We start from the raw sequence: 18,317 nt of genomic DNA on the forward strand, positions 1-18,317 counted from the left end.
ACCGCAGTAAAGTTAGTTTGAAGTTGGATGTTGGATATTCGCGCTCTGCGGAGTTAGCGGCGTCTAGCTCATGGCTGACCCGAAACAGGAACGCTAATGTCGGCCAGCCGTTCTCTGCCGGCTCCTTTTCTCACGCACAGTGTTTCACTTAGGGACGGCTAAGTCAGCCGTGAGCTAGACGCCGCTAACTCCGCGGAGCGCGAATATCCAGCATCCAACTTAAAACTAACTTCACTGCGGTGTTTTGCTGAAATCTTTGTGGGCAAATGTGAAGCATTAGCGCACATTTTAGCTTCGGTCGCTGCTCCTGCACGCTCCCGGCATTCTGATGTTAACAAGATGTGACGTCACGTGTCTTCTTCCTGAGTTATTTGGGGTTATTTTGGTTAAAGTTGTGGGAAAGTTGCGGTGTTTTGGGTAAAGTTGCACAAAGTTGCGATTTCGTGGAGTTTGCTTGATTTTGCGTTAATAGCTGCGATTGCAACATCACAGTCACCACAGCCTGGCAGGTTGCCAGGTTGTGGTGACTTAGCCGCCAGGCTAAGCTCTGCTTGTTTATTATAAATATGTCATTTTTTATACGTGTTTTGTTCCACCCGCTGCCCCAAAACCGCTGCCTTTATCTACCCCACCGCGCGAGGGTGCGTGTGCCAACAGTGACAAAATCGCACTGTCCCCGTCCCTGCGCAAAGGTCCGGGTGTCGCGTTGTGCACCTTTTGTAACTTTGCGCGCCGCACTCCTTTCAAAATAGACGATTTTGCTGCTCTAGCTGTGCTGGTTCGCCTGTATCAGCATTTCTATGATCCCTCTATGAGAGATCACAAAGATAATCAAACGGTTCAAAACTCACAGAAGGAGATTACTGCTGCAGCCGATAAAAAGGAGGGTTTATAGAAATATTAGTCCTATGATGGGCGAATTACAACTAAAGCAAATAAATCAAACTGAATGCTTTAAGTTTAAACATCCTCTCTGTATCCCAGCCAGAAACAACAACAGCTCTTCCTCCTGAATACAAGCGGGTTTAACCAAAAATGGTTAGTTGAGCTGATATTCAGCAGGTGTCTTTACAGAATATGGTAAGCATGTTTTGTGCTTAGAGAAAATATTATCCATGTTTAACAGTAAAATGATACTATTAAATTCAGCATTAGATGTTTTGTTGTTAAATGTAGTGATCCAACATGCAGCCTGTGCCACAAAAAGCACAGTACAGTACAGCATCTGTCTGTCTGTCAGTTCTCTGTTGTTATTCATTGGCCTGGAAGTGAGACGTGTGTTGGTGCTTTGTTTGCACTTTTTCATTTATGGTAATTTAATTTATTTGTAAATGTGACTTAAATTAGGATTAAGGTTTTTATTTTAATTGTATTTTTGTCCTAAAAAGTATTTCAAAAGTGCCTTATTGTAAAACTGTAGTTGTGTAAATATTTGGCACAAATATCTTACAATATCACATAATAAATAGCCATATTTCCAACTTTCCTGTCAACTTTAATCATTTTTTTACTAAATCACAGTCGGCTGGCGATCGGCCGGCGAACGGCCACCTACCACCAGGCTTAGCCTCTTTTCTGGGGGAAACCCTGAATTGGGTTTGCCCCAAAAGTTAATTAGTTGTAGATGCACATCCAATGATTACTTTAAGAGTGTTATTTTGCCACACACATACTGACATGTAATAATACCTTGCAATAGATCTTTTAAAACATGCAGTCTTAACAAAATCCTAAGTTTATTTAGTCAATGTTGGAATAACGAGCAACAAAACTTTGATCAATAATTTGAATAATTTTACTGAACATAAAAATGAATGTGTTTTGTTTGGGAATGAGACAGATTTTGCTGGTATTGATATTATTTCCAACCATCCTTCCATCCATTTTCCATAGCTGCCTGATAGTCTGCAGGGTCATGGGAAGCTGGTGCTCATTTTCAGTGGGTGAGGGGCAGGGTCACCCTGGACAAGTTTTTGTCAATTATAGAGCCACACAAAGGCCACATGAAGACAAACAACCACTCACACCTTGGACCAACCCAGAAGTGTCAATGAACCCAACGTGCATGTTGTTGAACTGTGGTAAAAACACAAACTGTAAAAAATGCACATGTGCACAGAGAGGCTGTTTACACTACTTCATTTTTGAGTCAATTCATAGAATTTCCTCTGGGGTCCAGCTGTGTGTGTACACGACAACAGAGCTTGTTTTTTCTGAAACTGAAGCTTTCTGAGCCCGGGTCTCAGACTGGAGTTTTTTAGACAATAGCTGTTCTGTGCATGCATGAGTAGATGAAAGCAGAGTGCTGTTTATGTTACTCACTATTTTCAACATGGAGCTACAACCCAACCTGACTGTCAGTCCAAACAAACGTCTGTGTTCAGACTGCATGTGTGCTTCGTTTAAAGCCCGGCAGCAGTATTGCCAAATATACGATAATTACCCTTCTTATAACATGGCCCCCCTCCTTTTCTGCGCATGTTCACACAACTAATCTTACAACCTCCCCCATCCAAGAAAGCACATCTCACATGTGATAGTTTGGGTCAGAATACAATCATTTTAAAGCGACAGTATGATAGTTCATCATTTTCTATCTGGCAACTCTGCCTGGCATAAAAACTACAGCTTTAATGAGCACAGCCACATCCCTATAAACACGTTTTTTTCTTGTTGATTCGCCTCAGTAAACATTGAGAAAACACTGACGTTTCCAGAGATAGTTCTCAGTTTGAATCGTCCTGAATATTGCAATGAATTATATCTTCTAGGTTCTTGGTTCTTTTTCACATTGTAGAAAGACTGACATATTAAAAAAGACCCATCATCCGACCAAAAACAACTGATTTGGTAAAGTTGCAATACAAAGCTTGAGCATTTACACTAAAAGAAAACCTTTTCTCATACTCCAGTTCATTTCTTTCAGCTTGATTCAAAATGTGTTTGTTTGTCTCTGAGAGGTTTTAATGTGTTTGAAGAACAACTCACAGCAGTGTTCCTGCTCTGCAGCAAAGGTTTGGTGTTCCTCAGCAGAAGTCTGTGATCCGGATCCATGATGTAGGCCTTTGTTTCTGTCTGCTCTTTCTTCTTCTCAGAATCAGAGTCATAGAAAGCTTTCTCATTGTTCTCATCAAACACCGCATCCTGAAAAACAAATATATTACAACACACTGGAGACATTTTGGAAAGATGAATTTCCTTCTGGTGTATAAAAAAGGTAAGCCTTGATGTGATGGTTATAGATCCATCTTTACTTTGATGGGTTTGTATTCCTCACACAAAATGTCTGCTATAATAACTGTTACCCATCTACGACAGAGTATCAGGGTCAATCAGAAGAAAATTAAATTAAAGAGGAAGTTCTTTTTGTAGGAGTTTTCTTTTCTGCATGGGATGAACTGGGAAATATTGACGAGAAAATTAAAAAATATTATTTACAGACTTTTGAGGAATAAAGTCATCTTTCAAGACTGTTGAACCCAACAGGATTTGTTACATTTTTTTAATATTAATGCATCATCGGGTTAACTATTTTCTGGCAACAATATTCCAACTTTTATCTCTAAATAATATTCCTGTTTTTTTTCTGGCAATAATCTTCCTCCAGGTTCTTTTTATTATTTATTTTTTTTACTTTTAAGTGGCCCTAATACACTGTTGAGCTATGTGAGAAAAAGATAAGTTTTGGTTTCTATGCTTCAGTATCAATAAATTCAGCATTTACCCAGGCTGAAATACAGCAGTGAAAGTAAAATGAAACTATGGTCAAGTAGGATTCACATTCTTTGTTACTCTTCTATTCATTTTATTCACTTCTCTTTCAAACCACAGAGGGATTGTTGGTTAGTATATTTCTAATATTAACAAATCCCAATAAGCTCTTTTCAGCAAGTCATTATTTCACAGGCATCTCTATGGTTCAAGCCTTGAGTCTAGAAGAAAGTGTGCATTATAAATAATTTAAAAATGAGTAAATACTGTACTGGTTCAGCAGCATATAAAGAGTGGGACTGGTGCTGGGACAAAAAATAGATAAAATCATTTCATTTTTTAGCACTAAATCCTAAGAAGTGTTTGATAAAGTGCTTAAAATGTCCATATCATAAATAAAGTTATATTTCATATTATATTGATACAGGAAGATAAAAAACCCATTTCTATGGTTTTTATATAATATTTATATGTTGTGTCTAAGTCAATATGTGGTCATAAACATGCACTGAAGTGACTCCTGGCTTGAAGGATTAAAACAGATATGTTTGGATCCTAATAAGTCAATAAGATCATGTTTTCATTTCTCATTTCCATTTACTAAAGATAAAGTCATGTCTTTGGCTTGGGCTTGATTGCTATATTTGATTTTGAAGACAAACCTCTTTCCAGGGAGTGGTGAACTGCGTCCTGGCGTATCGTGTCAGCATGTTGATGATGACCACCTGGCCCCACTCCTCCACATCCACCAGCAGGTTGCACAGCTTCCTGTAGTTCTTGTGGATCAGATCGATGCGATCCGGGCACACCTCCTCGAAGGCCATCACCACACTGCCGGCCACCAGCTGGAGCAGAGGAAAAACTCTTTCATTTTCTCTTTCTAACATTAACAAATGAGTTAATGGAGGTTGGGAGGATTTGGAGCAGTTTTTCAGACAAACTGAGCAAACCATTCACCTTTTAAACAAGCCTTAATGAAGAGACACGAGAGAAATAAATCACTGATTAACAGATATGACTCTGGTTACAGCTTGTACTAAAACTGCAATTTCAGTGAACAATACACCAATTTACAACCCTGATTACAATACATACATTAAGCTTTCAAGTAGTTAGTTGTTAATTAAAAGAAAATGCCTGCACTTTTATAAAGCCTGTAAGTAAAAGAAATCCATCAGGAGAATCAGCTGGGAGGAAGAAGGAAGCCCCAAACTACCTGTTGCCTCACGGACTGTGAGGCTGAGCGACACTGAATGTATTAATAGGGAAGCAGCAACAACACAACACAAGCAGGTGAGAGTGAACAAAGAGGAAATGAGCAGAATCCAGACTTCTGGTCCCTGCTGGCCCGGTGGGAACCCAGTGCATCCAGCCAGCAGCATCGCCATGAGCCTGCAATGATTGTATGTGAACACTGAGACAACGCCACCTCAAGATACTCCGTTAAATCTGTACCTTACTACTACACAACACTATTTTAATTCCATTCACTCTGAAACAAATAATGTGTGGCATTGCATGAAGCATTTGCGTTTTTATTAGGGTAGGGGTAGGGAGTGTGCATATATTTCTGCGTAGAGTTCACTAAATATCTCATGAACTTTAATGAAACAACAAAAAAATAACAATTATTGGATAAATATCTACAGCTGATTCACTTGGGGGGTCACCGCAATTCAAGATGGCCGCCACAGATAATTAGCCAACACAAAAATGGCTTTAACTCCAACTCTTTTACAGACATTGAGGTCAAATGTAATGCTGTTGTGGCAGAGCATCATCTGCAATACATGCCCCAAGCGCTACACATTGTGCAATATTTTTGCTTAAACTTTGCCATTAATCTTTTGTAGTCGGCCCTGTTTGCCTGTCCCAGAGCTCGGTTTTTATTTACATGTTATGCATGTATGTAATGTCCCAGTGTTTTTGAAATCAGGGTTGTATTAGCTAGTCAATCTTAACTTTAATTTTTGCACTGAAGTAAAAACAATTTATTTAAAAAAAAAGTGTAACTACAAAGAGAATGCAATGTTTAAAGAACTCATAAATGCACATTTTATTTACAATGGAACTTTGCAAACATATCCAATACTGAAACTAAGAAATTGTACCATTTAAAAAAATGTTGGAGTTGGGCAACAAAAAGTTGTAAAAGTAAAGAGTATGAATGAGAACCAGCTGAAGGATCATTTTGGAACAAAGTAGGTCAATTGGCAAAAGGTCAATAGAAGGATTATGTATTAAAATATCATTTTTGAAAGGCTGAATCTGTTAAAAGTAAAGCTGGACAGAGGTTTGTCTGTTTGCCAAAAGCTGCACCTAAAAATAGTGGAATCATTTCAGAATAATTTTCCTCAATGAAAAACTGGAGACAGAAAACTCCCATCATCTGCAGTTCATCACATCGTTAAAAGATTTCAAGAATCTGCAGAAATCTCTGAGCTCAAAAGTTTGTGATCTTCAGGTCCTCAGGCAGCTCTGATTCTGTTCCTGCATGGACTCAGGTACACGTAAACCCAGTTCCCTGTGCCATCCAGAAATGCAAAGAAGAACCAGATGTGAAGACTGTCCAGAAATGCTGCTGTCTTCTCTTCATTTAAAATGAGTGAAGCAAAGTGGAAAACTGTTCTCTAGTCGGTGAACTGAAATTTGAAAAGATGCCCAAAGAGGAGCGGGACCATCTGGCCTGTTTCCAGCACACAGTTCAAAAGCCGGCCTCTCTGATGGTATGGGGGTGCTTTAGTGCCTCTGGCATGGACCGCCTACACATCTGGAGAGTCACCATCAATGCAGAAAGATGTGTAGAGGATTTACAACAACATATACTCCATGTTCAGATGAGGAGGAGGATTTTTGAGGAAGACAAACTGCAACCCATGTGCACAACAGCATGGTTTTCTAGTAGAAGAATCGGGGTGCTGAACCGACCTGCCTGCAGCCCAGACCTCTCACCAACTACTGAACAGCTAAAATCTGACTTCAAACAAGAATGGAACGTGTGTTTCTACAATCAAATTCAAAATCAACTAATTCTTCCCCACAAAAAAATGGCACAATTTCTTAGTTTCAACCATTGCTATGTTTATTGTGTTCCACTGTGAAAAAAAGAATGAATTTATTAAATTTACTTTTATTTTCATTTTACACAACATTGCACCTTCGTTGAAATTTGGGGTTATAAAGAATATAACCGTTTCTTTTTCTTTTAACAAAATTATCTTTACTGAAAATGAAAACCAAACTGTTTACTTGAAGAAAATTTACCAGTCCAGTCATTCCAGTGTTGATTTGTCAGTGCCTAAAAAAATCCTTACGTTATTTTTAGAGCGGCTATTAGCAAAGGTTAGGTAAGCCATGGGAGCTAGTTTACCTAATCAATAACAGCTGCTTCGAACCTCTGAAAATAAATCATCCTGTGTCAAGTTAACTTCCTACTGAAAAATGATTTGGTAAATCAAAATTTAAAAAGGCAAAAGTGTCAAATCAGCATTTTAACTGAAGCTGGAGTGGCTTACAATCAGGCAGATTTTTATCTTTGGGCTTTTTATTTTCACCTGGTGTTTAACCGTATCCAGTCAGCTCTGTTTCTGATCACATAGGTCCTGCTGCAAAGCTTTGTGCATTCTTTACCAACTTCCCCGATTAGACACAGCTCCAAGGTAAACTACATGCACCATCAACAAATCTGACACCCCAATCTATGGAGTTCATACGCCTCCTCCCCCTCCGTAGCCATATTATCTCCCCTGCGTGACAAGCTGGTAATGGAAAAATCACACTAAGCAAATGGTTCTTCTAATAACAATAAATTTCCTATAAAATTATGAAGGGCCCAAACCGTTTCCTTGCATCTATTTTGCTATGAATTCTAATTAAGGTGCCAGAGAGGCAGAGAGTGCTGGGTCATCACGTCAGAGACAACGTGCACATCTGTGATTGATGGCCCGGCGTGGGGTCGGCCTATCCTTCCGTCACCTGCTTCTTTCTCCCTCCCTCCCTCCTTTTTCTCTTAAATTAATGGGCATCTCACCTAGCCCCTAATCATAGTACCCACCCCCGCCCTCTGCTCCTCCTTTCTGTTCTCATTTCAATTTTGCAGAAGGTGCAGAGAGAGGGGGGGGGGACGATGGGAGAGATCGATCATTTATCTTGTAATGGCTGGATAATAGATCCATCACGGTAAAACAGCTGCACAAACTCCTATGTTGTCTCTGTCATCAGGCCTTCCCATTTTCTCTTTAAAGCATCCCGCCTGCACACAGCCCTTCGTGTGCCACAGCCATTTAACTAAACATCTGCAAAGGTAAGTGTCAGGAGGCTCAACAATACCCTTCCACCATGATAATTCCAGGATCCTTATTTTCGAAAAAAACAAAATGAGGTTTTAATTGTGTTTTTTGCAAATTTTGTTTTAATTATTAAACAAGAACCATAAAAAAAAGAGCTTTGTTTTAAATTGACCCTTACTTTTTCAGATTTACATTATGGCCCAGTGACTGTCAGTTTCAAACTCAGAAAGGAAATCTGATGTACACAACACTGTAAAGCAGGATGGGCTCTTTCCTGTAAGGTAGCTGAATTTTTCACTGAATTGTGAGATAAAATGGCTAGTTAACCCATTTTGACTTGGGTTTCTGTCGGAAAGTTATGAACAAATAAGGTTGCTGCAGATGTTCTTTGAATGATCTCAGTTTGGAGAAACAAAGTTTAGGTCCACCGTGATTTACAAGCTAACTAAGCCCAAAGTGGATTTCTGCCATAATAAAAGTCTGTTCAGACTAGCCATACTTAGCTTGTTGATATTCTGCCATTTTAACAAACTTAAATCTTTCAAATTTGAATAGTGGTTCATAGAGAAGTTATTTTTTAAGCCTTTACACTGTCATCAATTTCACATAGCAATGTTATTTGGTCAGAAACTACAAACGTCCCAATCACTAGTTTTTTTCCCCCAATATCGATCCAAGTCATTTAAGATGATACTGAGTCTCAACCTGATACTTGCATGTTGAATTTTTTACATCACAGAATTGCAGACGATATATATTCGAAGTACATTAAAGTTATTCAAGTCAGTAACATCAGTATAAAAACCTGTGTTCCTCAAGCTGGGTTTAATATCATGAAGAAAAAAGGTCTGGTTTTACTTACACACAGGACAGAATGTAAAAATCTAAATACATCAGGCAAACATATGAGCTCCAAATGTCTAACAGCAGTGGTCTTATCTGATAACATACATGGCAGGTGATGAACCTTTCTTAAAGAACTCGGCCTTTGCTGGGTCAGTTATGTGGTATGTGTGATATACGGTGGTTATAACAGCTCAAAGAAAGTGACAAACGCCTGTATTTTCTACCACAGAGATGGTCCAGTTCCCTGTTCTGTAATCCTTTTCCCTTCATGATGTCCTGTGGAAACTTGTCTCTTCTCTTTAGAGTTTCTTCTAAAGTGTGCTGCATACCTGGGTAAGCTCTGTATGCTCAGCCGAGTGTTTGGGTTTTAAATTTCAGATTCAACTGATGAGAAATACCCAAATGACATCTTTTTCACATAGCTACAAAGCTGCCCACATTTTCCATTTTAGAATACTTTCATACCACAGACATGGTGGCAGAAATATTATGAAATTCATCTTTTTTTATCTATTTGTGCTTGCAATTTGATGTAATACCCATGTAACGCAAAACTGATGGTGGTGAAAAGTTTTTACAAAACAGCATTCATGGGAACCACTTTTTCACTTTTTGGCCTTGTCCCCACTCAGATTAGCCATTAGCTTGACACACAGCTCAGCATTAAACTTTATTTGTCCACACTGAGACCATTCAAAAAGCTAACTGCAGCTGGTAAGATGATGCTCATAACCTTTTCAAAAATCACACTTCAAAATGGTTGAACTATGCCTTTAAGATTACAAATGGGTAACAGGTGTGCAGGAATCAACAACAAGCTCTCCTCTTCACTGACCGGTCCAGTTTGGTTTGACTGAGTCCATATCTGGTTCTGCTGAGGAAGTCATTCCTGTCCACTGTCCCCTGCTGCCCCGTGTATGATCAGGACCTGACTGTCCTGTATTATAATTTGGATGAATATGACTGCATGCATCTTCATCTGAATCTTAAGTGGACTGTATTGGGATAATGTGAATTTGAGCAGAACAAATTGGACTGAATCGGACCCATTTCTTCAGATGTACAGTGCCCCAAGATGACTTGTTGTGAATTGGTGCCTAATAATAAAACTGGACTGAATTCAATTTATTGCTAAGATTTCACTACCAACCCTTTTTCTAAAAGATTTCTCAAAAGGAAAATTCAAATGACTGTAAGAAGTAAAGTATCTGGTGTATAAAGTTACACAAAACTGTTAAAAATAACAACTCAATACATTTCCCTTGAGCCTCTGATGTTTTCTGTAATAAGGAGAGCTCCCATCCATGTGTCCAAACACCGCTCCAGAGCTTAAATCAAAAAGGGTTTGAGGGTGACTCACTTGTCACTTGGTTGAAAACACTCAAAGTTCAGTCTGAAGAAGACAGGACAGAAAATTTGGACTTTTTTCTCACAGTTTCACAGTAGTTGTGAGTCATCAACTAGTTTCCAACAGCCACAGAGCAGTGAGACACTACTTACAGCAAAACAGGAGCTAAGTTTTGCTTGCTGCAGCAGAAAACCAAGCTACCTGAGCAAAGACACAGACAGTTTCAACACAGCAGAAATGGAATCTTTTTATCCCTAAATGGAAAAAAAATAAAACTATATACAGCAAGCAAAAAATATTCTGAAATCATTATGAAGAAAAAATAAAAATGCATTTAGAGGAAAATGTTGTGCATTTGCTAAAAAGCCTTTTAGGTGCCGTGGGTGACGCCTTCACATAGCACCTGTCCCAGCCCGTCTCTACCCGTCTCTACCAGGACTTCTAATACAACAGTGTGATCCCAACATGAACACTGCATTGCTTGGTAGTCATTAAGCATGCACTATGTTTAGGTTTTTCACCATTCATCACCGACTGATGCACTTGTGTGTCTGTGTGATGATGCTGCCCTTTCTCTCTGTCCCCTGCCTCACAATGTGGGCTCCGACAGGGAGAAGTCATCTGTCTTCGTTAGCGTCTGGGGCTAAATATGCTTTGCATCTGGTACTGGGCTTTCCATTCTCCCCTTGGCCTAAGCCGCTTTGTTTTGTTTGTATAATGATAGTTGTACTCTATGAATACATAATCACAACAACTGTGCACAACTTGCATGTCCAAACAGAACTGGCTGAATCCTCGAGCTGGTATCTACGTATTTGAAATTGCCATTTAAAGACCCTTAGTATTTGCTGTGACCTCCTCAAATGGCTATGCTTCATAGTGACTTCTAATGGGCAGTCTGCTTTGTTTCTGGGATTGGTCAAAACACAGAAATTCAGAATTCAGCTCATTTCAAGTCCATTTTGGTAAAAAAGAAGAATTTGGCCTTTGAGAAAATTAGGCCGACACTAGCATCAGCGTGAAAATTCCTTCCAAATGGACATTTAACAAGGAGCATCTGAAGATGTGTGGGTTTAAAAGGCTGTTAACAAACTATGGCATTTCTGAATGAGCTGTAGGCGTTGGAGAGCGGAAGGAATTGCTTGGCTGGGGTGCCCTCCAGTGGTCATTCATAAGAGGAGCAGGAACTCACTGTGCTTTTGTCTTTTAACAGTTTCTCGATCACTTCGATCAGCTGCTCCTTCTGGTCTGGATCCAAGCTGAAGACAAAAAACAGAGACTGTTTTAATCAAACTATCAACTACTGGATGAGAGTTTCTTCTTTTAAACACATCCAGAGTGATCATCCATGATCTTCCTCGCTCTGCTGAGGCAGAGATGTCTTCCACAGAGTGCAGAGAGCAGCTAATGACCTCCTCTACAGAGCTTTCTGGTTCATCCCAGAGCAGCTGTAATGCAGTATGTTAGTATACTTTCAATGGTGCACTGATGGAAGGCCACCAGCAGCTTTTCCTTCAAGTACACCTTTCAAAGCAGTCTCAGGACGTATCCACGCCTGGGACTTCCTAACCACTGCCTGGTGTTTGTTGTCCAGCTCAGGTCCTCTGTGATGTAGATCCCCAGGAACATGAAAGACAAGACCTTCTCCACCTAGACCACACTGATGTGGAGTGGAGTGAATTCTGCCTTGTGCCTTCTGTAATCAGTAATGATGTATTTTGTTTTATGGGGTGTTGAGTGATGGATAATCATTTGTAGATGTACAAGATACTTTGCCAATTGAATACATAGACATGGGCATTATCACCTTTTGCCTTTGGTGGCAGGCAATAATGATAGCATGACTTGCAGCTTTATCCATAGAGAAATCAATCATTTGTTATGCATGTTTAGTTTTCCTACTTCGTTTACAGTTTAAATACCCATTCCTTCTCTGAAAAACTGCAGACTGATAAAAACTGAAAGGCAAAGCCCCTTAAATCAACATTACATCCCAACATTTACTGAGGAATGAAGCAGCAACAGGAAGCTAATGTTTGCTGAGAAACTACCTGTAGAGCTTTTGAATGGCGTGTGCAGAAGTCTTCCTGACGTAAGGGGACAGGTCGGTTGCAGCCTCTTTAATCGCCAGCATCATAATGGGAACAATAATTGGCACACGGATGCTGGACAGAACCCTCAGCGCGCTCGCTCGGATGAACTGGTTTGGATCCTGCCACACAGAAAGAAGTGGAAAATTAGCTTATCTTTTAAAATTCACAATTCAAGTGTCCAAAATCCAGTAATGCTACAGTCAAAAAAGTGAAAAACACTGCTTTTAATGCCCATGTTTAGCTTAAAAGAATTATGCTTTTTTTTTAAAAAACCAAAATCAGAAAAAAGAGGAATGATAGAAACTGCAGCAGAAATGCTGAGTGAAATTAAAAAGAGAAATCAATCATTTGTTATGGTTAAAATGATCAGAACAAAAGCTAAAATTAGCAAAACTGTTGCTAACTTACCTGGTAGTCAGGAGGAAAAAGCTAAAATCATAAAAATCCTAACAATAGCTAAAACCTAAATTTAGCATAATGATAATTAAAAGCTAAAATTAGCAAAACAGTAGCTAAAAGTCACAACTAGAAAAACAACAGCTAAAAAGGTAACATTTGTAAAACAGTAGTTAAAAGCTAAAAATGATGTAAATATGCTGAAGTGGATTTTAAAGAACAAAAAGCTCTCTAGATCAGAAGTCTTTTTTTTTTCATTTCATTAAAAAAATATGGTAAAAGGTAGAAAAGTCGCAGCTGTAATGTCCTGAATGACTTGAACATTTTGATATATGAATGAGCTGATGCAGGTACAAAAACTGTTACCTTTAGGGCGCGTTGGAAAGTGCTGATAGAAAGCAGAGCCAAGTCCTGCTGCTCCTCCGCGTACCTCACCAGGTACACATACACAAGCTTCTTCAGCTGCCGGACAAAAATAAAGAAACAGAAAAACAATAAGACAACTGGGAAAGAAACTCAACCATAATCCAGCAAACCTGCTCTAAAAGTGAAACAGAGGACACACAGGAATTATACACTGTCTGACCAAAAAAGAAAGGTTACACACTTTAATATTTCACTGGACCGCCTTCCGCTTTGATTACAGCACACATTCCCTGTGGCATTGTTTCAATAAGCTTCTGCAATGTCAGCAGATTTATTTCCATCCAGTGTTGCATTAATTTTTCACATTGATGATGGTGGAGTCTGACCTTCTCCAGCACATCCCAAAGATTCTCAGTGGGGTTAAAGTCTGGACTCTGTGGTGGCCAATCCATGTGTGAAAATGATGTCTCTCACTCCCTGAACCACTCTTTCACAATTAAAGCCTGATGAATCCTGGCATTGTCATCTTGGAATATGCTCGTGGCATCAGGGAAGAAAACATCCATTGATGGAATAACCTGGTCCTTCAGTATATTCAGGTAGTCAGCTGACCTTTGACCTCATTCTTTGAGCAAATACTGTTGCTGAACCTGGACCTGAGCAACTGCAGCAACCCCAGATCATAGCACTGCCCCCACAGGCTTGGACAGTAGGCAACACTTCACCTGCCTCTCTTCTTATCCTGATGCTCCCATCACTCTGGAACAGGGTCAGTCTGGACTCATCAGACCACATGACCTTCTTCCATTGCTCCAGAGTCCAATCTTTATGCTCCACAGCAAATTGAAGCCTTTTTTTCTGGTTAGCCTCACTGATTAGTGGTTTTCTTAAGGCTACACAGCTGTTCAGTCCCAATTCCTTAAGTTTCCTTCACATTGTGTGTGTGGAGATGCTCTTACTTTCACTATTAAACGTAGCCTGGAGTTCTACTGTTTTTTTTCTTTGATTTGATTTCACCAAACATTTAAGTGATCGTGATCACGATGGTTCAGGATTTTTTTTAGCCACATTTCTTCCTCGAAGACGATGGGTCCCCACTATCCTTCCAGTTTTTAATAATGCGTTGGACAGTTCTTAACCCAGTTTTAGTAGTTTCTGCAATCTCCTTAGATGTTTTCTCTGCTTGATGCCAATGATGTGACCCTTCTCAAACAGACTGACATCTTTTCCATGACCACAGGATGTCTTTCAACATGGTTGTTTAAGAAATGAGAAGCAGCTCATTGCACCAGTTGGGGTTAAATAACTTGTTGCCAGCTGAAACATAATCACCCATGCAGTAATTATCCAATAGGAGGCTCGCACCTATTTGCTTAGTTAAATCCAGGTGGCGACTTTTTTTTGTCCAGGCAGTGTAGTTGTTTTGGTCAAACCTTTGAAAATGGTGAGATGTCAGATGTCACGCTAGGAATACATATTGTCGATGACTCTCAGCTACTATCACATCAAATCTTAGTCAGTTTTACAAATATTAAACTGAGTTATAGCAATTTTTGTGTTTGCTAATGTTGACTCCAAAGGTTAATCATTTATAGATGTACAATCAGTGACAGCTTTCTGAACATTTCACTGAAACTATTCCAGTGGTTCAGAAGATATTCTGCTAACAGACTAACAGTTGACTCCAGTCGTTAACGCTAAAGTTTTAAGCAAAGATCTTGTTCAATAAGTAGCACTTGGAGTACGTGTTGGGAGTGACTCTCAGCTACTGCTAGACCAAATTGTAGCACAAAGTCTGTAAAACTGAATGAATTCTAGTCATTTTTGTGTTTGGCAGTCATCTTGAGTTGGGCTGCAGATGATTACCTTTTGGTAATCAGCAATGATTACTTGGAGAGTTTCAAAATATTCATCCAGTTCTTTGTGAGATATTTTGATAAGAGACAGCCAAACAAACACAGAGACAAAACATGATCACCCTCTCACCTTTGGCAGCAGGATGTAAATGTTAACATGAATGAATGACACAAAATGAGACCTTTTCTTACGTTTTTTTGGAGGCTTATTTATTTAAAGGGACGGGTTCACTTCATAAGCCACAGACTTATTTCAGGCGCAGAAGCAGAAAAACGTGGTTTATTTTTGTTCCTTTCAAAAATTGCTACAGCTATATTCCCCCCTTGTATCTGGAGTATTGACTTGCACACCTTTTGCTTTCTCACAGGAAAGCCTGGGATAATATTTGTCTTGCTTCCTGACAAGTTTAAATGGAGTTCAAAGGTCACTCCTCTGCTGATTCACACTAGACTCTCAGAAAGAAAGCAAGCGACTTGATATCTGCACGAGGCTGAGGATTTATAGATCGATATTACCACCAGGAGAAGGGGAGGGAGCAGGGCTCCCTGAATGGCAGACAGCGGTCCAGATCCAGACCCAGACCCAAATGAAGGTTTTTTGGATTCAGATCAGTTGTTCTTTTTGGGTTTTTTGTTGTTGCTTTTAAGTATTTGGTTTGCTTGCACGTTTTCTTCTATTTACAGCAAAGCAGCTTTTTCAAGATTTACAGTAATTAGTTTTGGGTGGTGGAGTATTTCTAGCACTTACAGACATTTATTTTTGTTGACACAACCTTTTCTGCATTTATGGTGTTTTATTTTAGGTGGCACAGCTTTTCTAGCACTTACAGTAATACCCACACCTGGCTACAGGTTTCCTTTAGCTTCTCTGCCAGGACAGAGAGGGACAAGGGACAAGCCTGAAGAGACAATATGGAGAGAGAATATAGATCCTGACGATTTTTTATTGAAGATCTCTTTGCTCAAGGAACTCTTTCTAAGTTCATTTATAAGCTGATTTTAGCTGGAGGTCAAGTGTAAGTTTATATTTCACCTAGAGCTTTCAACAGAAATCAGCACAATGGTTTCTAATCCAGCACATATTGACCTGCAGCAGCACACCACTTCTCAATCATTGTTCTGCTCATTACTTGTGGAATTAATGGCATTACTCACGATAAAAAGGAGACACCACCCATCTGCCCTCAAGGATCTGGTCTCTCTGACCACCAATCACTCAACAGACTTCATTATGAGCTACTAAAACGACGATTAGGAGTGGTGCAAGTTGAACTGCACCAGGAGTAGAACTATTATCACCTGCTGACGACAGAAGTAGGAGCTATATGTTCTGTGTGATCTTGTGTGTGTTTGTTATCTACTGAACGACATTTAATGAAACTTGCAGAATGCAATCATTGGATGCAAATCTGCAGTTGAATAACTTTTACTGTCAACCCAATTCAAGATGGCTGTTACAGCCAACTGACCTTAGATCCATTTTACTCATCAATCAGTCCATCCATTTTCTTTACCCACTTTTCTGTGCACGGTCGTAGGGGCTGGTGCCTACCTCCAACGGTCACTGTGTGGGAGGAGGGGTACACCCTGCACACGTCACAAGGCCATCAAGGCCATCACAGAGATTTTATAGATATAACCAGAGTTGTGTTGGGACTAGGTCTCAGCTACTACTGCACCAAACTTTACATCCATGTTTCTCTGGTTAACAGATTACACAACATCTTTGTTTTAAACTTTGCCATTAGCTACTTTGAGTTAACCCGGTCTGTCTGTTAGCAAAACACATCCTGAATAACTGAAAAGATTTGAATGAAACTTTTAGGACAATCATTGGATGTACCAATAACTCTAAACAGCACACACTGAGCTAATATTTAGTCTGCTGGTAGCTGAGAGTCACTCCAAGTGCTACTCAGTGCCCAACATCTTTGTCTAAAACATTAACTGCTGGAGTCAACCCAGTCTGTCTGTTAGCAAAATATCTCATGAACCACTGAATGGACTTTAATGAAACTTTCAGAAAGTAATCTTTGAATGTACATTTGCAACTGATTAACTTCTGGAAACATTCCAACTCAAGATGTCATCCACAGCTAATCTAATTTAGCCGCCACAAAAAAGGGAAGCAACGCAGGCAGTTTTACAGATACAGAGCTAAAATGAGATTTGGTCGTAACTGACAGACTCTGAGCATGACATCTCATAATACCACATGAGATTGAAAATAATGTTATGCACAAGGTTTGACCAAATCAGATGCAACTTTATCATTTCTCAAAGATGACATAAGATAACTAAAGCTCTGGCTTAAAAGGCAGTGGGAGATATGCATTCCTTCGAGAAATGCTAAGCCTTAAATTAATAAAAATGTACCTAAAGTCGTAAACAAACTAAACACAAATAAGGAAATGGTGCAAAGTATTCTGAGGCTTCAGTGCAGAAATAATTAAAGAAAATAAAAAGCACTGATATCAGATCACACACCACTGTCAATAAACGGCAGGCTCTTGTGTTCCGATGCTTGTGCAATAATTAGTGTGGATCAATGGCTGCTCACAGTGATGGGGGGTGTAAAGGAGGACCCCATTTCTACTGTAGAGTGAGACGGAGCTACGGGAAGAGAAGGGAGAACGGATAAACCAAGAAGACCTCACACAACCTTAGCAGCTGGTGTGTATGAGCTACAAGAGACGAGATGTGACTGTGGACTCTCTCCTCCCAATTACACCCACACCCCACCACGAGCAGCCTCAGGACCCCTGCTCACATGCTGCCCCTCACACCATATGATTATTCTGCTGCTGCTAATCAATATTCAAAGGCTCCGGGCATGAAGCCCCGTCTTCAACTGCTGAAATAAGCTGGGAAAGAGTCCGTCAGGCCTCACCCGGGACAAACAAAGCACGCTGCAGTATCTTCATGCTGCTGCACCACTTTAGGTTCTGTTGTTTTTATTCATCAGGAAAAGTTAAAAGGAGCTTTTATTAAACAATAATCGGGAAGCAGAGTCTGTACACTACAGATGTGGGGCTTTAAGTCCCACCTACTCCCACGTACACAATCATGGTGTCACTAATTACAGATAGAAAAATTATTCATTGAACTTACAGAAGGTGAGACCTACATGAATCAACAGGAGTCAATACCTACAATAAGGTATTGACATGTGGGGGCTTTTGTCAAGTCAGCTAGGAAATCCACTAAACACACCAGGGAACAGAACCAGGAGAAGAACAGAAGAAAGAACATTGTCATTCCTTTACGTTGCTGGAGTATCCGAGAAACTCAGAAGGATTTTCTCCAAACACAACATCCCAGTACATTTCAAACCCAACAAGACTCTCAGACAGAGGCTGGTCCACCCTAAGGACAAAACACCCAAACCAAAACTGAGCGGAGTTGTGTATGC

The 18,317-nt window shown here is 39.8% G+C and overlaps 1 protein-coding gene across 1 annotated transcript in view; it reads right to left on the reverse strand.

Moving 5' to 3' along the window:
- Nucleotides 1-18,317, reverse strand: part of ap3b1a (adaptor related protein complex 3 subunit beta 1a) — a 90,106-nt gene that overhangs the window by 62,007 nt on the left and 9,782 nt on the right. Inside the window, exons 4-8 of the mRNA XM_017438592.3 lie at nucleotides 13,050-13,145; nucleotides 12,246-12,406; nucleotides 11,387-11,453; nucleotides 4,374-4,556; nucleotides 2,989-3,144 (exon numbers count right to left, since the gene is read on the reverse strand). Of these exons, the coding sequence (XP_017294081.1) occupies nucleotides 2,989-3,144; nucleotides 4,374-4,556; nucleotides 11,387-11,453; nucleotides 12,246-12,406; nucleotides 13,050-13,145 (663 nt within the window). The remainder of the gene's footprint in view (nucleotides 1-2,988; nucleotides 3,145-4,373; nucleotides 4,557-11,386; nucleotides 11,454-12,245; nucleotides 12,407-13,049; nucleotides 13,146-18,317) is intronic.

The sequence above is a fragment of the Kryptolebias marmoratus genome, linkage group LG14 (genome assembly GCF_001649575.2).
Source record: "Kryptolebias marmoratus isolate JLee-2015 linkage group LG14, ASM164957v2, whole genome shotgun sequence".
Lineage (NCBI taxonomy): Eukaryota > Metazoa > Chordata > Actinopteri > Cyprinodontiformes > Rivulidae > Kryptolebias > Kryptolebias marmoratus.